This window comes from Diabrotica undecimpunctata, chromosome 1 (genome assembly GCF_040954645.1).
Source record: "Diabrotica undecimpunctata isolate CICGRU chromosome 1, icDiaUnde3, whole genome shotgun sequence".
Classification (NCBI taxonomy): domain Eukaryota; kingdom Metazoa; phylum Arthropoda; class Insecta; order Coleoptera; family Chrysomelidae; genus Diabrotica; species Diabrotica undecimpunctata.
The window spans coordinates 192,227,731-192,251,497 of record NC_092803.1 but is presented as its reverse complement, the minus strand read 5'-3'; the positions used below and the strand labels follow the sequence as shown (position 1 = coordinate 192,251,497).

At 33.1% G+C, this 23,767-nt stretch overlaps 2 protein-coding genes across 3 annotated transcripts in view; one reads left to right on the top strand and one right to left on the bottom strand.

Moving 5' to 3' along the window:
* LOC140432802 (myogenesis-regulating glycosidase-like) overlaps positions 1-21,352 on the top strand; it is a 56,682-nt gene extending 35,330 nt beyond the window's left edge. For both annotated transcript variants that reach the window (XM_072520920.1, XM_072520919.1), the window contains 5 exons: positions 1,655-1,767; positions 3,984-4,103; positions 6,809-6,947; positions 14,042-14,204; positions 21,101-21,352. In XM_072520920.1, coding sequence (XP_072377021.1) covers positions 1,655-1,767; positions 3,984-4,103; positions 6,809-6,947; positions 14,042-14,204; positions 21,101-21,285 — 720 coding nt within the window. In that variant the 3' untranslated portion in view covers positions 21,286-21,352. The remainder of the gene's footprint in view (positions 1-1,654; positions 1,768-3,983; positions 4,104-6,808; positions 6,948-14,041; positions 14,205-21,100) is intronic.
* Positions 21,353-21,462: 110 nt separating this feature from the next.
* Positions 21,463-23,767, bottom strand: part of LOC140432803 (facilitated trehalose transporter Tret1-like) — a 46,367-nt gene continuing 44,062 nt past the window's right edge. Inside the window, exons 10-11 of the mRNA XM_072520921.1 lie at positions 23,588-23,728; positions 21,463-21,904 (exon numbers count right to left, since the gene is read on the bottom strand). Of these exons, the coding sequence (XP_072377022.1) occupies positions 21,648-21,904; positions 23,588-23,728 (398 nt within the window). The 3' untranslated portion in view covers positions 21,463-21,647. The remainder of the gene's footprint in view (positions 21,905-23,587; positions 23,729-23,767) is intronic.

Here is a 23,767-nt window from a genome sequence, read left to right as displayed (position 1 = left end):
AATATTATTGAAGATTAAAAATTATGTTATGTATAAATGGTTATTGGATAATGGAAGAGAGTATTAATTGAAAATTGAAATTATATAATATATATGGTGATTGGAAGAGAAATAAAGATTATTAGAAGGAAGAATAAATAGAAAAGAAGAAAGAACAATATTTTACTGATTTTTAAATACTATTAAGAAGAAAAATATTCTAAAATGGTGGAAGCTGATAATTAAAACATTGTGGAGTATTTGGCAAGGCAAGTTTACAAAAGAAAGATAACCGAGGCTGAGAACGAAGACATTGAGTGGTGATTAAAATCTTTATTTTGGAGAACAGTTTCATTTAGGCATTCAGTGACAGAAAGGTACAAAATTTTGTTAATATAATTTAGTTAGTGTCATAAGAATTTCAATTTAAAGATAGTTTGTTTTAAATTTACATTGTTTATATAATTTAATTAGTGTCATAAGAATTTCAATTTAAAGAATAGTTTGTTTTAAATTTACATTGTCTATATTAGATATATATGTGTGTTGCATAATAGATATAATAAAGATAATTTCAAAAAGTGCTTACAAACTAATTCTTTGAGAACCGCGATAAAAACCCGATATATATATATTATTAAAAAACACTCATTGCTCATTAAAATATTCACAAATAATAAAACATCATTACAATATATATATATATATATATATATATATATATATATATATATATATATATATATATATATATATATATATATATAATATATGTGCTCCTGGGGAAGGATTTTATCATTTTATATGCTTCTTAAAGTTCAGGTCAAGCAAAATGAATTTAATTTGATTCCTGACGTCGCTTACATTTTTGTCTGCAAGTGATTTTCATAACATTATCGCCGGCAGGCTTATTTCAATATTAAGTAGTTAAGTAAGACGAAAACACATCTTCATGGGATAACGCCAAATTGTAAATCGAATCCAAATTATCAAATCACCCTCTTCAAACTGTGTTTATTTGTTCAAACTGGGCTTGCGTCAAGTTCATTTCAAGCTTTAAATCTGAATATATTTTTTTTTAATTTTACTTCACTTAGCACTTAACTATTCATAATAATTACGTAACACCGCAAGATCGCCATGTGAGATTGGGGGAGGCCTTATTTGGAAACAAGTATTATATAATCTTCTGGAATATTAACTCTCTGATAATGCTGAGGCAATTTCTAGTTTTCATTTACCATTTAGATTTTTTGGAAGAATATACTAGAGTGAACTTCCATGTCTTTTCTTTACCGGAGTGAGAGAAGCATTTTTGCCGTTTTAGCTAACTCCTAATCAGCCTCAGCTAATAAACCTAACCTAAAATGCTGCCTGGGTTTCTCTAGCATTTTTTATGTATGTTTTTCTAAGGCATACTCAGTGTACCCTTTAGTATCGCCGCTGATTTAATATATTTTCCGCCACCTATGACCCCGCTGGTAGGTTACCGCCCAGCCACAGCTCAATTTGTTTTATTGTTAGATTCAAAATGTAGGTGGCGCGACTTAGATTGGTTCAGTTGTACTATTCACATAGGACCAACATTCATATGGTTCCCCAACATTATAGCGATTGGGGTTCTACAAAAAATTTAATTATGAATTATTGTTTTAATCGTTATAAAACATTTTAGCCTGCTGTGTATAAGACTGTGGATCAGGAATTAATTCCAAACATCTTTTCTGGAAAGTACCTACGAATTTGTGCCACGTTTGGAAATTTGATAGAAGTGAGGTCTGGCTGGAGGTAATAATCTTTCTCATTAATCATTGTTTTTTTTTTGGTCCTTGTTATTAAAACAATGCATAAACTTCTACAAGCATATAATAATTTTAAAGTAAAAATAAAAAAGAAATTATTACCCACGAACTACTTATACTTTTGTCAAAACGAATCATTCTTTGTCATTTAAAAGAGTTAACATCTAATAATTGTTTGGTTATGCTTACTAATTGGTAGGAACGCTGATTTATGTTACATTAGTTAACTTATAACGAGGTTTTCTAGATGAATGATAACCTGCCATGATTATTTTCTTAGAATATCACACTACTCAAATGTTACAATATAAATTTGCACCAATTACAAAAGTCAATATAAAACAATCCATAAACAATAACAACATCGTCATAGTCACATTCTTTGATGTTCACTTTTGTCTTTCGATTAAGGTTGGGATGACAAATTAATTAGAAAGCTAATTGACATTGGCCTGCATTCTAATAGGTCTGTAAAAATTAATATTAACGATTAGTTTTTCAATGCATATCATTACTAAGATCTAAGTTCTACAAGATTTCATTCTAGTTCCTTTGTTGTACAATTATAATATAGTTATAATATACAATAGCGATCTTAAAGATTCAAATATTCTTCGTAACCAAATTCTGCTTTTTGCAAATGAAACAGTTACCATTAAAAAATACAATCTTGTCTACGCTTTCCTCTGAGCATATAAATACAGTAGTAGATTGTATTTTAGACAGGCAACAAACAGGGTCAGACTGCTCTAATCGTTTACAGAGAGATTCAATACATACACAAAAACTCTTATACACCTTTAAAGAACCCTCTACTTTCTTTCCGTATATTTTATTTTATTTGTTTGAAAATACAATCTGTTACCTATAAACAAGTTTAGTCCAATGACTATTAACTAGAACACTACTTTTATCAATTATTTGCTTTACTGTTTCGATCTTCAAGTCCCTGTAAATGTCTGTATTTGGAATGAACCACAATGCATCAGTGATGGCATGAAGAACCTTAGATTGAAATCGACTATATAATCTAAAAAGCACTGTTTAAGCAATAACTACTAACAGCAATCGCAATTTCCGCTCACCTAGAAGCAAATAAAATACAAAAAATACGTGGCATAATTTTAAAATGGTAACAACAATCATCCCATGTTGAAGAGAATCAAGAGTCAAGAGATTATAAGGGAGAGCTTCATGATTTGAACGCTGTTGTGGTAATAATAGAAAAGAATCGTGTGTTGGTAGTCTCAAGTATACATGGTTACAGCTTTTGAGCTGACTAAAGACACTGCAACAAACTAATAACGAACTTGTTAATCTAGAGACGGAATCATAAATCAACAAAGAAAAAATCTCAGAAAAATCATGAAAAACGTGCAGATTCTTAATCGGCATTAATTCACCTACTCACCAACATCACCACAATAGAGAACAGAATCTGTTCTCTCAGTAAAAAATAGGCACCGCACACGATAGATAGCGTTAACATCAGAGCAAAAGAGATCCTAAAGATTTCCTGCCATCCCCTAGGGCACATACCCACCAGGCGACCTAAGAAAGCTCCATTCCTCCCAGCTAAGCTTCCCAACTTGCTTGGAAACTAACTTTCTCATACGTATCACGATGCCTTAGAAAATACACCAATAAGATATCGTAGATAACCTAAGCTGCAAGCCAAAAATGCTGATCCAAGAGCCGTTTCCAAAGTTTAGGTGGTAACACATAAACTACCTTCCACACTACTAAGTGGCTCGATAAAACTTTCAACTTCACTCTTCTAATCAACACTACCATCAAACTTAAGTTCCTCCTGATAGCAGACCTATCATCCCAATTTGCAACTGACATTGCTCTTCCCCACTCCTAACTATCGCAAAACAAAGCGAGTAGCCCCACCTTGAAGAGACGTACCGCCTAAATGAGGGTTCATAATGTTCAGACTTGTTGATAGTTGCAAGCATACATGCTTACAGCATTTTGAACTGAGTACGGACACTGCAACAAACTGATAGCGAACTTGTAAACTAGAGACGGAATCATACATCTCGTTCAGCAACTTCTTTCAAAGTCCTTAGTCTGATTCCTTAGTCTGTAAGGATAAGTCTATAGTCTATAATCTATGTCATTTGACTTATAGAAAATATTTATTATTAATTTTTGTTATGTTGCGATATTTTAATCTCAATTTATTTTGTTTCACAGGACTCAAGACCTGCCTATATTCACGCGCATGTTGGATAAAACATCAAATTGGAATTATCATAACGGATTAAAAAGTTTGGTGACGACACTTATACAAATGAATATGGTGGGTTATACAATGTAAGTACGTATAGAGGGCATCTGTATATCGACGTCCGTAGCTTTGTGATTTAGTTCAGAGGGCAAATTGTCTGATCTTTTAGCATTTTCATTAGGTTACTATGAAGACATTTCAAACATAAATTATTTTTTGAAAACTAGATTATTATTGAATTTTTAAGAGTATAGAACGGTTTCAAAATTTTCTAAAATCTGATGCAAAAAATTAATTTTTGACTCAGGGTAGTGCCAACATAAGTAAAATTTTTACTTCTGTTGGTACTACCCTGTAAGCTTGTAAGCTGAAACTGACAAGCTTACAAGCGAAGCAGTAACATCTCCAGAAGATGCCAACCGCTAGTGTGGGCGAAATGTCGAGAACTAATCTCAGAGGACAATGGCCTAACAGCCCGAATAAACAGTTTAACAAATTAGACGATGGCCGTGAAAGCCTAACGCATTTTAACTTGACAATTCTTATTATATAATAATTTACTATATAGTCATATTAAATTCACAATAGAAACAATCCACAAATATTATAGATTTAAAAATTACCAGACAGCAATAAAGAAAGCCAAGAGAAGAATGAGAAAACTAATATTAGGATACTGGCAAATGAAACAGACTCAACTATCAGAGCTTCTATTCGCAGACGACATGGTTTTGATAGCAGAAAACAGAGAAGACCTTCAGAACAACCTTGAAATCCTAGAAGAAGAACTGTCAAACATAAATATGAAAATAAATACAGAGAAAACAAAAACAATGATAATTTCAAATAAGAGAAAGACACACGCAATACAATTAAACGGAAAACAACTAGAACAAGTGGAACATTTTAAATACCTAGGAGCAATAATTGAATCAAACGGTAAACAAGACATGGAAATAAATGAGAGAATGGGACGAACAGGAAGCTTATTTAACACTATGAAAACAACATTTTTGGGAAAAAAAGAAATACCGAAGAAGGTAAAAACGGCAGTCGTTAAATCAGTAGTTAGACCTACAATCATGTATAATAGCGAGTCATGGACATTGACTGGGAGACAAAAATCTCGAGTCAATGCTATGGAAATGAGGTTCCTGAGGAAAATAGCAAACAGAAAGAGGACAGACAAAATACGAAACGAAACAATCAGACAAAACCTAAAACTAGAACCAATAAACGAAAAAATAGTAGAGGGGCAACTAAGATGGTTCGGACACGTGTGTAGAATGTCGAATGAAAGATTAACAAAACGAGTGTTTGAAACGAGAATGCAAGGGAAAAACAAACGAGGAAGACCAAGAGTTAGGTGGGTAGACGAAATCAGAAAAGAAGTTGAGAAGAAAGGATTGACATGGGAAAGTGCACGAAATCTAACACAAGACCGGATAGCATGGAGACAACAGTGCAAATCTTAACCCCACCAGCCTTACACCTAACGGTAGAAAGGCTTAGGACTAAGTAAAGTAAGTAAAGTAAAAATTACCAGAATTAAAAACAAACATGAGTTCCCCATATTTCATAAACCTTCCGATACTGATACGACTATACACAATTCAACATACCATCCTTCTTCTTCTTCTTCAGGTACCATCTCCGCTACGGAGGTTGGCAATCATCATAGCTATTTTAATTTTTGAGGCAGTAGCTCTAAAAAGTTGTTTTGAGCTGCATCCAAACCATTCTCTCGGGTTCTTGAGCCATGAAATTCGTCTTCTTCCGATGCTTCTTCTGCCATCTATCTTTCCTTGCATTATGAGTCGCAGGATGCCATACTTCTCGCCCCGCATCACATGTCCGAGATACTGTAGCTTTCTTTCTTTAATTGTAAGTTCAACTTCCTTCTCTTAACCTATTCTTCTCAGTACTTCATTATTTGTAACTCTATCTACCCAGGAAACCCTCATAATTCTTCTATAGGTCCAAATTTCAAAGGCGTTAAGTCGTCTCATTGTGTATAGATTTAACGTCCATGATTCCACTTCATAGTATAGTACACTGTATACGTAACATTTTGTTAGTCGTACTTTAAGAGCTAATGTTAAATCTTTGCCCATCCCATCCTACACAACATAAATTGGCTGCCTACCATAGCATGTAAAGATAAATATAATAACTTCAAGATTTAACTGAATATCATTAAGCAAATAGCAGTAAACAATGGGTAAAACGAACACAAAATATATAAATTTTTAAATCAAAAACTACATAAGAAACCCTGAAATTATTATTTTCACCACCAAAGAAAAAATCCAGTACCTTCTGCTCGATTACATATACATCGACAATAATACAAAACATCAACAAAAATAGCCAAATACATAAAAAAGAAAGGAATACATCGGTCAAACTGGTAGAACTTTTATGAAACGTACAGCAGAACATAAAAGGGCTTTCAATAATAGAAAACAGACAGAAAAGTTTTCAGTGTTTTATTCTTAGATAAAATGAATTTCCATCAAGTAACGGTCAAATCCACCACTTTATTCAATTTTATAAAAACAGAAAACATAGTATGAAACCTGTTTTCCTATAGTCTTACTTTATTAGGTATTTTCACAAGTTTATCGTATTTTATATGACAAGTGCCTTACGGTGGTCTATAAAACGTACGAACAGATCACGTTGTATCAACTGAGTGTCTGTTATCAGTATGCGACCAGGCCTTGCTTCCCAAGTACTTGCACCTTTCCTAAATGCCATTACTTAATTATTTGAATTTACTGTTTCAAAGGTTGCTCCCGGATATGATCGGTGGTAATGGATATGGCGAGCAACCAGACGCAGAACTTTTTGTAAGATGGACACAAGCCAACACTTTTATGCCAACTATGCAATTTAGCTTCCTTCCGTGGGATTTTAACGAAACAAAGGTAAGAAACTTTTATTTGCCTAACTTTAGATATATTGAATATTTTTATTGAAAATATTTTTTTGATTTTTGATTATCTTTCTCTAATGAAGAGTTAAAAGAAATGGTAGGAAACGTCACAAATTTTTTACAGGATATGAAAAATTGTACTTTCAAATCAAGAGCAACTAGAAACAAAAGTGGTCGAAGGCAATAAAAATTCTAATTATGAAAAAGCAGATATTAAAACTGCAATTACTACAGAGATATCGCTGAACTCAATATACGACAAGACTGTAAAAAACGTAATAAAGAACCGTTTAGTCAAATATTAAGAGGAATTAATTGGGGAATATTAGAAAGTTTTTAAAGAGAAATATCCATTGCGGTGCAGGTTAACCCTGTACTGCTCATTTTTTTTTAACTGCAAAAAATATTTCTACTGTTATGTACTTCCAGGACAGGATAAAATTAAAATATTTGTGAAGATTTTTTTTTAAATCTCTTTCAATAGGGTTTGTGACTCTCAAGTTCCAATGGGAAAAAAAGTTAATTTTTATGAAAGTCCACAAAGCAATTACAATTAGGCGTAAAGCATAAGTTTACTTACATTTTTTACATATTACTTTTGGCACGCCTAGTAATCCCGGTTTCTTGCAACGGCCGCGCTTTTCTGAAAATTTAGTCCAATGGCCTATTCCGTATGTTTTTCTCCGGTAGAGAAGTGGTAGGTCTTCTATATCCTTTTCTATTTTTGCCGTTTTCTCTCCTTAGGTGGCGAGGTTTTAGGAGAAATCCAGGAAATAGGAGTGGTAACCTTTTTTGCATATTTTTGAGGTCCGAAAATTGACATTTTTAGCACAATTCATCTTCTCAGTACGATTTTTAGAGGTTAAGTGATATTTTCGTCTATCGAAACATTCTTTGATGAGAGTGTTGCGATTTTCACCTCCTTTTTTAACAAGATATACTATCGATCTATATAAGGATTTTTACAGCTGTCGTCGCCTTCCTTCTTTTAGCCAACGTCTCCAGTCCTTTCTGTTCTGCCATTCTCCATCTCTAAGGTCTCGTCTTTCCATGGCCTCGTCCACTTCATCCCTCCATGATCTTCGGGGTCTACCTCTTTTCCTCCTTCCTATTGGGCTCCAATCCGAAATCTTTGCTATCCACCTTGTATGATCTGTTCTTTTCACATGTCCATACCAAATTAAACGTTTTTGCTTCGATGTAGCTGAGTATGTCTTGTTCTACTGCCATTCTTCGTTTTATCTCCTCATTTCTGATGCCATCCATTTTTGTCACTCTAACAAGATATACAACAGCGGTAAATTACCAGACAACTGGTTAGAATCAATATTTACAATTATTCCGAAGAAAAGGAATGCCAGACAGTGTAGCAACTATCGACTTATCAGTTTAATGAGTCAACGCTCAAAATGTTTATGAAAATGAAATGAAATGAAAAAGACAGAAAAGATTTGATTTCACGTTCAAAGCGTCTATGTATCTATTGATACGTATTTCGACTTAAAAAGTCTCATCAGAATAGTTATTCATAGCCGTTCTTAACGTGAAAATTAATCTTCTCTGTCTTATTAGAAGCAACAATATCATGGCTTCGTTATGGACGCAATAGCGACATCTGATAGAATTGTTTCGAAACTATCTTACCGGTTTATGAAAATATTACATTGTCGCATAAATACCCCCTTTACATGCAGCTCACTTCCGCGGCAGTTAGGGGGGAATTGAGCAGAGAAGTTGGCAGCTTGAGTATTTAAATACGTCGCTCGCGCTGCCATTACTCAAGCCACTGCCTCTGTCAAACGCTCCCTTCGTTGGCGGTTTTTTAACGAAAATCAAAGGACTTGCAGTGCGAGTGATAGTGACTGTTTACATGCTGCTCGCTGTCTTGTCGGTGCACAGACTTATTTGTTTATTGTTTGGTAAATTTTTCTTTAACTATGGTTTAGTGGAGCAATGACCAAGTGCTGAAGTTTTAAGAGCTTTATGCTAGTGAGAGTGTTTTTGTGACATTTTTCATCACAAGCAGTGAAATTGCTGGTGATGATACTTTAAATAAATAATGCAAACTTTAGTAACTGTCCCCAGTGGCTAAATATGTTATTGCCAAATAGTAATGTTATTGCCAAACGTATTTTTGGTGGTATTGGGATTCTTACTTTAGTCTGTTTTTTTATCATGGGCTCAATTTTCTGAAGAAAAATTTCAAAATCTATGCGTGAAATTCTGTAAAAGTTAAAAAACTCTCCGTATTCCTCACAGGTAGTTCATTGAAAAAGTTCCTTGTTGTCATATTTTCTCTGTAAAAAAATGTTCGAAACCATTTTCAAATTATTATCCAAATAAAAGACTTTTGCGACATAGATGTTTTTTTTTCTACCTCTGTATTAAAAAGATAATTTTGTAAACTTAAAACACACAGAGCCATCGCCACAGTAATTTCTGTGCCCTCCGTTGCTGATGGTACACTGATGCAGCACTGTGGTAGCTATATGTAAACAGTCATTTGCCTTAAATGCTGCCGTGGAATTATTTCGGGGAGGACAGTGGGCAACGCGAGTAGCAGCAGCAATGGCTATATGTAAAGGGGATATATAAACTTTGTAAGGGATAACTAGTGACATCACCACATGATCAGCCGTCATGGCAGATATTATAATGTAGTGTAGGCATAGAAGGTTTTAGACCATACACAACTTTTTATAAAGAACTTTTTTCGTAAAATTTATAATATAAAAATTTCCCATCTGATGCCGACTTAATTTGACACGCTGTATATACACATATCAAAATTTTAAACAATCATCAATAATAGAAAAAATTATTATTGCTTAAAATAAAAAAGAAGGGGTACTTTGCCATCAAGTCGCCTAATCTAGTTAAACATAAATAAACACCTGTAATAATTACAGCTATTAATATTTAATATTTAATAAAATGAGAACCTTATACTAATAGAAATTTTTAATACCGGAAACAAACATAGTTCGACTATTAAAAACTAGAATATTTAGACGCAATACTTATCAAATGATAACATGAGAACCAGATCCAGTTTAAACATAAATAAATACCTGTAATAGACACGCTATTAATATTTACAAAATAATAAAATTAGAACCTGATTACTTCTTCTTCTTCTTCTATTGGCGCTACAACCCTTTGTGAGTCTTGGCCTGCTTAACAATGTTCTTCCATTCTGCCCTGTCGGATACTTTCCTTCGCCACTGCCTGATGTTCATTGGTTTAAGATCCCTCTCTACGTCGTCTATCCATCTTTTACGGGGCCTTCCTCTTGTTCTGTCTCCTTGGGGCTTCCATGTCTGGACTACTTTTACAGCTCGATTATCTGGCATTCTTTCTAGGTGACCAAGCCAGTTTAGTCTTTGTGACTTTACAAATCTGACAATATCTGCGCTCTGCATTAGTTCATCCAGCTCGTGGTTCATTTTAATTCTCCACGAACTATATCGCTGCATTGGGTTGGTCCAAATATCTTCCTTAGTAAGAACCTGATTACACTAATAGAAATTTTAAATATCGGAACAAAGAAAAACTCGACTATTAAAAAACTAAAATATTTAGACACATTATTATTTACCAAATAATAAAATTAGAACCTGACTACACTAAAAACCGGAAACAACAAAAACTCAACTATTAAAAAACTAGATTATTAACTAGAAGTAGATTACTAGATTACTAGATACTAGAAAACTAGATTAGACTATTAAATTATATTTAGACACATTATTTACCAAATAATGATAAAATGTGAACCTGATTATACTGGATATTTGTAAAGGCCCGTTTTCACACTACGTCTTATTGTACGTTTTGTGGGTCATATAAAACGTACGACAAAATGCACGTTTTGTCCAGTGTATACACACTATGTTTTTCCTTCCGTTTTCTACCTCATTTCTAATTCAGAGTCTTGAGTTGTGTGAAGTTTGTTTAGTGTTTTTTTTTTATTATGGAGAAAACACGGCTGTTTTATTTTAGTTTTTCAACTATAAAGTTACTAGGACTGAGGAAAAAGGGGATGAAGAGGGAAAAGACAAGATGGTCAAGAGAGTGGGCTTCTAAAAAGAAGCCAGTATTCCCACGTCTCGTTACTAAAAGAGGCGAACCAGATGACTGGCGCAATTATTTGCGAATGGACACCTCAGCCTATTGTCAATTGCTAGAGTTGGTAACACCATACATATTGAAATAAGACACCTCATGAGAAAAGCCATTACACCCCATGAAAGACTCACAGCAACTCTCAGATATCTTACAACAGGACGCAGCGTCAAGGACTTAGAGTTCACAACCATAATATCCAAACCAGCGTTAAGCCAAATAATTCCTGAAACCTGTAATGCAATCTACTTGGTTTTAAAACATAACTACTTAAAAACTTTTATACAATTCAACAATTTCTTTTTTTGGGAAAAATGAAACGAACTGCAGTGGAACTAATCGTTAAATAAGTCAAGATCGGAAGACTTGTCTGAACATGTATTTTCACGTAACGTTTTATCCCATGGTACAATGAATACACAAGGTATGATACATAATGTTCAAAAATCGGTTCGCTTTCGCGCATGACGTAGTCAAGAACGCTTATTCCCGCAACATTTGAATGTAGTTGTATAGGAAAGACTTTTAATTTTAAGTTTTTTTATATAATTTGGCCAATTTAATTATAGTAATTATAAAGAGATGATAAAATTATGTTGTTATAATATTTAATCATAAATAATATTTTGAAATTAAGTATGTAATTTAAGTTTATTGATTTTTGGTACAGTTATTTTGTTAACATAGATATCCTTTATAAAACAAGTTTTAATTATCTTTTATTACACGTAGGTACAAGTTAATTAACTTATACTCCAGAGTTCGATATTTCAGATTTTCAACACAAAATCAAAATAAATAATGATAAAGTCAACTTTATTTATATCGAATGAGCTAGCTGGCCATCGAATATGAGTGTAGTAAGGTTACACAATATTGCACAACATTTTAAATGACATCTTTTGTAATATTTACTCATAAAATTATTTATAATAATGATAACATTATATATTTTAATAAACATGATTTAACAAAGAAAAATATGTTATTTTGGAAGATGCTAAATTGATTTCCTCCGAAACCGAAACTAGCCTCAGTAGCAGGCTGAGGCTAGTTTCTTACTTAACAAATCGATATGAAAGAACCATTTAAGGTTTCATGACTAATAATTAATAAAAATAAAGATTTAGACTTACGTCGTTGACCTAGAAGTAGTAAGAAGCTGCTCAACATACTTTTTGGACTCTCTGTGTTCGGCTCTTTGTATGCGTTTCTTTTGGTTGGTTAAAAGGGTAGCCGATTTTGATTTAGGCAAATAAAGACTAGGTACTGCCTCAGGTTTGAGTTTTAGACCCTTTTTAGAAACGTAATTTAAAAGTTCCTGTTGTAGATTTCTTTAGTAATCTTTAGTTTTAAAATGTTTAGAACAAATTCTTGCAGTATTATATATAATCCACAGTTTTCTGGTCACACTATCTTTAGGAAATGTGTATGAAACCTAAAGATTTTATCTTCATTGTCACTATTGCAACAAGCAATTGCACAGCGCACTTTGAAAAAGGTGCAAAACCAGATATACAATGGCAAATAAAAACTTTCAGTTTTACAAAAAAAAATACTATACAGTATAAATAAACAGTAACTAAACACCACAAGTACACAAAAGTCTCAGATACAGGCGCGCCTTACTGGTAATTTTTTACGGGCCCGTCTGGGATACGGTCGCCGGTTAAATTTTACCTATCAAATTTTTTAAGCCCCTGCGAAGTGGATATTTGTATAAAGACACATATGTAAGCATATATCTACATTATTTTTCTATTATAAAATAGATGACTCAGTCAGTATGAGTTACTTTAAAATATATTTATTATCACATAACTTGCAATTTGCAATAGTAACCATTGATAACCGATATTATTGTTGAACTTTTATGTTTATACAAGCCTTCTGTCTTGCCGGTGTAAAGTCGTCTGAAGTCGATATTTATTGTGTTTTGCGTTTGAATTAATTTGTGTCGTATTTTCATATTATTATATTGTTTGATAAGTAAATTTTTCATATAATAATCGGTAGGTTATATTAATGTGTATATTTTTTATTTTACTAAATTTCATTATAAGTCGTTTAAAATACCATATTGAATTGTAAAACAGATTTTTCTTTATTGTAATTTATTTTGTTTTTATTTCAGTAAAACTGCTTGGAAGTGAGTGACAGTGAATCAGAATAAGTAAATCTACTACTATTTACCTATTCACAGTATTTCTTCTGTAGAAAATTTTTAAATTTCAACGTATTTGCATACAAAAAGAGTGCTTATATTATTAGTATATGTATGAAAACAAAATTAATATTTCGCCTGAATCCCTAGGAAAAATGAAGGTTTTACACTACTGAAAATATATTTTTTATTTAATTATAACCAAAACAAAACATTTAAAAAAAAATTAGATCATTTTTTGCCAATAATTTCAAAATTAATGTGTACATTAAGCTGTAATAATGGGTTCGAGGTGGTTCGAGCGGTCTTGACTACGTCACACTCCTGGGCCAGCTGTCAAATGTCATGCGCAATATCATACCTTCTGTATTCATTGTACCATGGTTTTATCCTATCAGTTCTCGCAAAACTATGCTTCTCCCATCATTTCTACGATCTGACCTTGGATTTCATTTCGATTCGACAAGACGTACGTTTTGTTGTTTACATGCCACGTTTTATTGTATAGGATTTGTCCTATCCAACAAAACGTACAATAAGACGTAGCGTGAAAACCGGCCAGAATACCGGAACACAAGAAAAACTGAAGTATTTAAGAAATTAAAATACGTCAATGGCTTGTTAAAACAGAAAGTATTTATTATCAACATAAAACAATTCGCAGCGAAAGCTTTGAAATATTTAAAAATTAATTCTGATATTACTCACTTTTCAAATAAACTTTTAAAACAACTTCTTTTAGACTGATGATAACTTTTTTTATTCTTTAACGAACTTGTACTGTATTGATGTTTTAGTTTGATGTGCCAGCTATCGTCATGAGTTGTGTAAAACTCCACAAAGAGTATTCACACGTAATAATCGATGCGATGAAAAACAGCGTGGTCTATGGCTCCCCGGTCAATCCACCAATTTGGTGGATAGATCCAACAGACCAAAAAGCTTTGAAATGTGACGATGGTATGTATCTAAAAATTAAAGTAATTAAAATCACTACATTGACTAGGCGGGTTGGCGGATTTATAGGAAATTGAATTTTCGTTATTCCTCGTATGACATCTCGTTCGAAGGTCTTATTTTTTTCTGTCAGATCTCGATGTATAACAGGAAATTTAACGAAGTTAAATGTGTCGATAGCAATTAAAGTAAATTGTATACTCACGCTTAATCAAGCCATTAAGAGCGATGCTGGGAATATTTATATTCCACTATGCATCAACAATTTACCCATATAAATTACCATCTTTCTTGTACTCATTGCGTCGAGTAAGGACGATAAATATACGAAAATGGTTGCGTTTCGATTTAATCTGAGCTTCTTACCACTCCCTGACACGTGTTTCTGGGTCTTCCCGTCATCAGAGAGAGCTTGTAAGAAAACTCAAACTAAACCAAAACGCACCGACTACTCTGGCAATTATAGAAAAAATAATTACCAGAGTATGCTACTAGAGACATCTAGTGCTGAAAGATGAAGTTAAATGTGTCGATAGCAATTAAAGTAAATTGTATACTCACGCTTAATCAAGCCATTAAGAGGGATGCTGGGAATATTTATATTCCACTATGCATCAACAATTTACCCATATAAATTACCATCTTTCTTGTACTCATTGCGTCGAGTAAGGACGATAAATATACGAAAATGGTTGCGTTTCGATTTAATCTGAGCTTCTTACCACTCCCTGACACGTGTTTCTGGGTCTTCCCGTCATCAGAGAGAGCTTGTAAGAAAACTCAAACTAAACCAAAACGCACCGACTACTCTGGCAATTATAGAAAAAATAATTACCAGAGTATGCTACTAGAGACATCTAGTGCTGTAAGATCAAGTTAAATGTGTCGATAGCAATTAAAGTAAATTGTATACTCACGCTTAATCAAGCCATTAAGAGCGATGCTGGGAATATTTATATTCCACTATGCATCAACAATTTACCCATATAAATTACCATCTTTCTTGTACTCATTGCATCGAGTAAGGACGATAAATATACGAAAATGGTTGCGTTTCGATTTAATCTGAGCTTCTTACCACTCCCTGACACGTGTTTCTGGGTCTTCCCGTCATCAGAGAGAGCTTGTAAGAAAACTCAAACTTAACCAAAACGCACCACTACTCTGGCAATTATAGAAAAAATAATTACCAGAGTATGCTACTAGAGACATCTAGTGCTGAAAGATAGCAATTAAAGTAAATTGTATACTCACGCTTAATCAAGCCATTAAGAGCGATGCTGGGAATATTTATATTCCACTATGCATCAACAATTTACCCATATAAATTACCATCTTTCTTGTACTCATTGCGTCTAGTAAGGACGATAAATATACGAAAATGGTTGCGTTTCGATTTAATCTGAGCTTCTTACCACTCCCTGACACGTGTTTCTGGGTCTTCCCGTCATCAGAGAGAGCTTGTAAGAAAACTCAAACTAAACCAAAACGCACCGACTACTCTGGCAATTATAGAAAAAATAATTACCAGAGTATGCTACTAGAGACATCTAGTGCTGAAAGATGAAGTTAAATGTGTCGATAGCAATTAAAGTAAATTGTATACTCACGCTTAATCAAGCCATTAAGAGCGATGCTGGGAATATTTATATTCCACTATGCATCAACAATTTACCCATATAAATTACCATCTTTCTTGTACTCATTGCGTCGAGTAAAGGCAATAAATATACGAAAATGGTTGCGTTTCGATTTAATCTGAGCTTCTTACCACTCCCTGACACGTGTTTCTGGGTCTTCCCGTCATCAGAGAGAGCTTGTAAGAAAACTCAAACCAAACCAAAACGCACCGACTACTCTGGCAATTATAGAAAAAATAATTACCAGAGTATGCTACTAGAGACATCTAGTGCTGAAAGATGAAGTTATATGTGTCGATAGCAATTAAAGTAAATTGTATACTCACGCTTAATCAAGGAAATTTAACGGTTTCCTTCTAAGAGATAATTTGACTCATGGTGACTTTTTATATGGGCAGATTTTCTTTGATTAATTGGAAGGGGCTTGCAGGTTCAGAAATGCAGTAAATATATCAAATACTACTCTTGATCATAAGGTCAAATCTTTTCAGTGATTGTTTTGCCAGTATAAAAGTCAAAATTTATAACCGTATCCGTTACTTCCACAAATACTTTAAAATTTGTAGCCGAATAGAACAGCTTCTCACTTAGTTATATCCATAGTATTTAACAACAATTTCATTTACTTTATTTTTGTATTTATTATCCAAAATAATATTAAATATTAGTTACTGCGGAATTTTCTCCTATATATGATAAAATATTCAACTTTTTGTACAAATTGCAATTCTAAAAATTCTACGATTTGTGCACATAAAGTCGGTTCGCTATATTTACGCGGGTTTCGGATTAAAAATTTTATTGTAAGTACCCAGTTTTAATTACCTGCTCTTTGGGGAAGTATCAACTAGTCAAATGAAATGAAAAATAATCCATAACTTTTTTTAATTAAATAATAATGGAAAATCTTTTATATAATTCACAGTATAATAAGGAGAATTACTTCATTAATGGAGTCTAATGTGGCTAATATAAACCTAATAATAATTTTATATTACACTTCACACAGAAAATATGGTCTATGTATATTTGTTCCATGGAGAGAATTTCTAATGAAAAATAAAAAAATTTAACTTGCCAACAAAAATGAAAATCAGTCATTATCATCAAAAATATCATAATCGTCATCATCATCACTGTCATCACCATTCATTGTTATTATGATTGGACTTATTTCGTTTATTTTATTTTCATGAGTCCACCAATCTTCTATTAGTTTCTCGCACTTGAATATACAGTTGCACCACACTTCTGGAGTTACAATTGAAAGTGCCTTTCGCCAAGTTTCCCGAACTGCGTCGTCGCTATAACCGTCAGGTCCAATATGGTTGTCATAATATTGTTTTGCCATTCCCCATATATATTCGATGGGATTAAACTGGCAATGATACGGTGGCAGACGTAAAACTTGATGATCGTAACTTTCAATAATCTGATCCACAACAAAGGTTTTTGGTTTTGCGTGGATATTTGCCAAGCGTAATAATTCTGATTTTAAAATATGTTGTGTAAATGGTATATGTTCCTTTGTCAACCATTCTTTAATTTTATTAACAGTCCAAGAATTCGTTGGACTTTTGTTTAATACTTCAGAATGGTAAGGTGCATTGTCTAAAATAATTACGCTAGGCTCACTTAAACCTGGGAGAAGTTTTTCATGTAACCATTTTACAAACATTTCTGTGTTCATATTATCGTGATACTCACCTGATTTTGATTTAGATGAAAATATTAAATCAGCACCTTCTATAAAACCCGATTTCCCTCCTGCATGTAAAATTATGTGTCGCTTCCCTTCTCCATCAGTATGTTTGATAGACTTTACGTTATCATCTTGCCATATTCTCTTGGTTACATCCCTAGAAAATATCCATGTTTCGTCTAAATATATAAAATTTGACCTTTCTTCTTTTAATTTAGAATATTTTCTTAGAAAGTTAATTCTTTTATGCACAACAGAACTTCTTTCACAAAGGGCTTTTCTGTTATCCCCCTTTTGAAATTTGAAACCCAAATTATGTATCACTTGCCATAGACTTGTTCTGGCAATTTCGTCAAATTTTCTATCTTTTAATTCCAAGAGAATTGTATTTAAGGTCACATGTTCCTTGTTAGCTCGCATTCGATAAATGGTATCACGAATTTCAAATTTTTTTCCATCTGGAATATCTTTCGTTTTCAATGATAGTCGAGTTTTTCGGTGATCTTCTTTCGGCCGTTCATTATTGCGATTTTGTAATACTCCTCTTAGTTTGGTGTCACTAATTCCTAGAGCATCACATACGCGTTGTTGAACAGACATTACCGATTTTAAAGGACCGCCATTTTATTTTTCATCAGTAAAATACTTATGTACACTACAAATTAGACTATCTACATCTAATACACGTCTAGGCATTTTTAAATATTTCCACCAAACATACAATGTCAACACAGGCAAAGAATCAATTCAACTGCAATATTGTAACAAATTTATACCTACCCTAATGTTATTTTAATGTATTTTAAAATATGAACATTAATGCAGTTTTTACCTAATTTTCCGGGAAGTCGTTTACTGCAACTGGTTATCAATGAGTCATTAGCATAATTTTGTTAATCCGAAACCCGCGTAAATATAGCGAACCGACTATATTCACATTTAACTGAATACTGACATGCTGCACACTTTGAAAACGCTAAGTACTAGTGTGCTATTTATAGAACAGTGAAATAAAACTTATAATGACGATTCAAAAATTTATATTTTGGAGATTTATTCATAAATGTAGTTTATAATAATCATTACTCAAAAAGAATCATACAGTAAACGACAAAAAAGGGCCAATGTAAAACTGTTATAATTAAATGTGCAAATCCAAACAAAGTTAGCGAATTTGTTTAATGTTTATAATTTTTTTATTAAAATTATATTAGAAGTATATAAAAATATCGGCACAAAATATTTCTTTAAGTTTTAAGCAAATTTTAAGGGTTGAAAAAAAAATTAAATTTTTAAGTAGGATAACTTTCTTTCTTTTATACGGTGGGTGGTAAAATATTCTAAACATACCTCGGTTATTCTGGACAGAACCGCCTTCCAGCCTTGCAGGATTCCTCTAGCTTGGACACGATGATATCCGAGATCTCACGCAGGGGTTGTTCTGACACCATCGACGTCAATGCCAGAGACATACCAGCTGAAAACACCTTCATCAACCATGAAATACCGGCCAAACCGCCCCTATTGGGACGCAATGTTGGCACGGCATTCACGCGATCTCCCATTCACGCATTCTCACACTTTTTTACTCTTTCTTCTAAGACACTACAGCCCAAATTAAGCTTTGGCCTCCTTTATTTGTTGCCTATACCTTTGCTCGTCTGTGGTTGATCTTCTCTATACACGAACTCCTAAAAGGGCTTTTGCGTTGCTGTTTACTGTGTCTTCCCAGCGCTTTCTTGGCTTTCCAACCGGTCTCTTTCCCTGCATTCTAGCATTCAGTGTTATTTTTGGTAGCCTATCCTCTCCCATTCTTATCACATGTTCAGCCCATTAGAATCTTTGTATTCTAATGAAGTCTGACAGTGGTTCTTCCTTATAAAGTTGATAAAGCTCGTTGTTGTATCGACTATCGAGAAGGCAAAATAAGCTCTGTTTGCCTGCGGTATTCTCTTCCGTATTTCTCTATCTTCTGATTCATCGGCATATATTTCTACTCACAGGTATGTAAACCGTTTCCATGTCCACGTTTCAATGTCAACTTTCTTACTACGACTAAATAATTCTATTCCTTTGTTTCTGCCTCTTCATGTTTAATTTCGCCCCTTCTCATTTTGCCTTCGGGTCCACTTTCTTCTTGTTCTTTTCTCTTCAACGTTTTCTTCACATATCTCTGAACTGCTCTTCACCGATCTGACGACCTGAGCATCTCCTTCACCAGTTCTGTGTTTGAGACAGTTTCCAATATTTCACAGTACAAGCATTTGTTATTGTATGCCTTTCCAAATATGTAAAGGTATGCCCTGAAACAAGCTGTTCCTATGAGTATATTAGTCAGGAAGTTATGCAAACGCCGATTCAAGCAATCCATCGATCTTCTCAGATTAGGAATCAGCGACTTCACGACTTAGCGACTCAGCGAGTCATACCTAAATATCTCTCAAATTTCTTAGAAATTACTCTATTTCCTGCACATTCAAATGTTATCCCGTTCCTTTGCGTTGATGCCTTGAGAACTTTAGTTTTGGTCTTACTATCAGCCAGTTCTAGGCTATGAATTTTCACCGGAAAGAGGTTACATCCTCTTCATATTGTTGTATCACAACCACATCATATGTCATGTTCCACAGCGTGAGTCTTCCCACCATTCCTTTTTCTACCAAAATTTTTCCCTCTGAAATATAGTCCGAGACCAAATTCATCAAGTCGGACGGACACCTTCTCTCTCGTAAAGCCTTCATTACCTCTTTCTATTTTAATGCGTTGAGAGCATTCCGTACGTCAAACAACAATAGGATCGCGCACCTTTGATTAAGAACCACCCCGCGGAACTCTTGGTAGATTTCCATCACCGCATTCACCGTGCTCCTGTAGTATCTGAAACCATACTGTCTAGGTGACAGCCCACCTGACTCTTCAATGACTGTATCGAATTGTTCTCTTAGAAGCCTCTCGTATAATTTACCTATGCACGACAGAAGGCAAACATCGATACTTGTCTTTTCCCTTTGGGAGTACCATGAGCTTTGAGATTTGGCGATTTGCATCAGTAGGATAGAATAAAATGGTTTACAGCGTCATCGATAAGAATTATTTTGACTTTTTGTTTGTTGGTATAGACTCGCTACAAGCTTGCACTGATACAGTATATTATGATTGCTAAGTAGACGGTTAAACTCTTTTTTACTTCGAGTCTCACAAAGTCTTCCTGATGCTTGGAAAACCATAAAATACTTATAGAGGATTGGTGGGAATCTAATTGAACAGAAACTTTGATTTTTCAGTTTACTTAAATCGCCATCAATGAGAAGTGTTTTGCCATCATGATTTTTCATAAACCATTTTTATGAAAAATCTATCGTTAGTTCATTAGTTATATTTCATAAGTGCTGTTTGTTTTTAACTTATTAGCATTGAACTTTTTGTTAGTATTATTCTATTATGTAGTATGGTTTTTGCCTGTTTTTTTTTACTTATATTTAACTTTTATTTTTTGAGTTTTTGACTAGCAAATTTATTGTAAAATTTTATTTATTTATACAAAATGTTATTTTTAGAATTTTTAGTCGGCGAAAAAATTTTAGTAGCTCCAGTACTAACAAAAGGGGCAACAGAAAGAGATGTATATTTACCAAAAGGAAAGTGGAAAGATGGTAACGATGGAACTGATTACCAAGGACCAGTAACCCTACGCTATACCGCAGATATTACCACGATACCATTTTTTATTTTGCAACAATGATACATAGCTTTTAATATGATTTTATGAAAGCAAATAAGTTTACTTAAATAAAAATTGTTTGATACCAGTGATTGTTTGATTTGTTTCTAATCTTCTTCCTTTTGTATATCCGTAGTAAAGATACAATACAAGAAAGGATGGCGAACAATAAAAAGTTTAGGAATAACTAAATAGGTACATTATATAAATATATATTACATAATAAAAATGAGGAAAGAGCTACTCAAGGTTGTTAATTTTTATGTCTAAAGCCCTTATTTTCCTCATATTATTATTAGACAGGATGTAAGATTTGTACAAAAATAAATTTACTTTACTTAAAATATATAATATTTTAAATTGGCTTTATTCTGTAAAAATTATCAAACAGTACTTCTCCTTGAAATATTGTCGTCATCGTGATTTTTTCCTATGTACAGCCACCCTTTTTTGAAATTGTTGGATATTTCTGAGAGCTTCTTTCCTTTTGTCTCTGGCATAAATATATAGGAGTATACTAGACCTGCTGCGCATACTACTGAGAAGAACCACTGTAAGTGTGCTATGCCACCTAAAACGTCGTATAGCCAGTAATAACCTTGCAGGGCAGCGAACATGAACACCATAGACATACTGTAACCTTAAAATGCATTTATTAGTATTAAAGTAAAATATTCGAGTATAAACCATGGTTTAAAAAAATAAATAATAAATTTAAAATTGTTAAGCTGTAGTTCAAATAAAATATTTCAAAACTAGTATTTTTCAACCAATAAAGTTGTAATAACTACCAGATTGCAGGATACTCACAAAAAAATATTTATGGCTATGGTAAATAATGACACCTAATATTGTTCTGAAGCTATTTTCTTGTGGCATTTTAAAGCAATTCCTATTTAAATGGGAATAAGTCATTTATATTGATACATTAACAACATTCAGAACAAAAAACACATTGAGATCTATTTTGTCTAAAACCAAACCTAACAATGAACAAGAAAGAACAAAGAATTGTTTTGATAAAATACCTTGTGAATGCGATCAGTTTTATTTAGGTGAAACATCAAGGCCATTTAATGTTAGAATAAGTGAACATCAATCTTATATTAAAAATAGAGAATTTGATAGATCTCAAATATGTAAACACGCATGGGATAATGAACATAGGGTTCAATGAAATGATTCAAATATAGTCCTAAAAGAAACGGATGATAAAAAGAGAAAAATCAAAGAAGCGGCTCTAATTATGCTAAATAATACCAATTGTGTCGCAAATTCCTCGGCAGAATGTAGTAGGATCTAGTTACCCATATTAAAAGAGAAAGTAAAGAGAATGATGATGATTATTGCTTTGAAAACTCAAGAAATCGTGACCAGAAAACTGAGATGAGTAAAGATAAATTTTATTAGCTGGCAATATCTGTGAAGACATACCATTTATTAGATTATTTCTTCGCTGGTGGCACTGTTTTGGCTAGCAGTATCTCTCACTAAGTAAGTGTATACCCAATGCAGCCGATCACAAGCCCGAAAAAAAAAAGAGTGGTAATAAAAAAATAATACCTACATAAAAAACCAGAACTCTAAAAGCAAAATTACAAAGAAAAGAAAAAAAAGATATACCAAGAAAAAGTATGTAAAAAAACGAAATTGCACAAAAAGAGGAAAGGCGATTAAAGAAATGAGAAAAAAGAGTGCAGGTAGGAAAAACTGAAAGAAATAGATAAGCAACTAACATTGAAATTGGATCCGTCGCTGAAAGGCATAAGGATTCACGCTAAGAATATCTCTAGGAAAGGGAGTCGGATTTCCGGCACAAGTTCCTGTGGGAATTGATTTTTTTTATTTGAGTTTAGATATTCTTTTGAGTAGTAGAGGAATTTGAGGAGTTGAGGTTTTACAGACTGCAGTTGGGTCATTACCAATTATGATTCATATTTCTGGTCGTGTCATCTTTTTAATCGTTTCTTTCTCTAGAAAAACCACGGAAAAGCGATAGAATAACAAAAAAATCTCACGTGAGATCTAACGACATTGCCTAGGGCAAATAGAAGACGAGGAGAGAAGACCTATTATCAAAAATGAAGAGAAAAGATTCAGTATATATATTTTTCCTTTACCTATCTATTTCAGACACTGAAATTTTTAACAAAATGTATCCGATCGCTGTATAATTTAGTATTAAAGTCAAAATATATTTAAATATTAAATAATTAAAACGTAAAATTTGTTTTTTTGTTCAATGAAAACTCGCTAAAAATTCTAACTCATACAAAATTTATGATAATATATACAAATGTTAATTGTAAACAGATTTACTTACCTATAGTATATCCAACTCCTCTTATTTTCACTGGAAACAGCTCTGATATAACCATAAAAGGTAAATACATCAGTCCGTTAACTGAGCAGACAACATACATCAACAGTGATACTACAGGGACCCATTTGGCTGTTGTAACATCTAAAATATAAATGTTTGTTATTATTTAATGTTAAATAT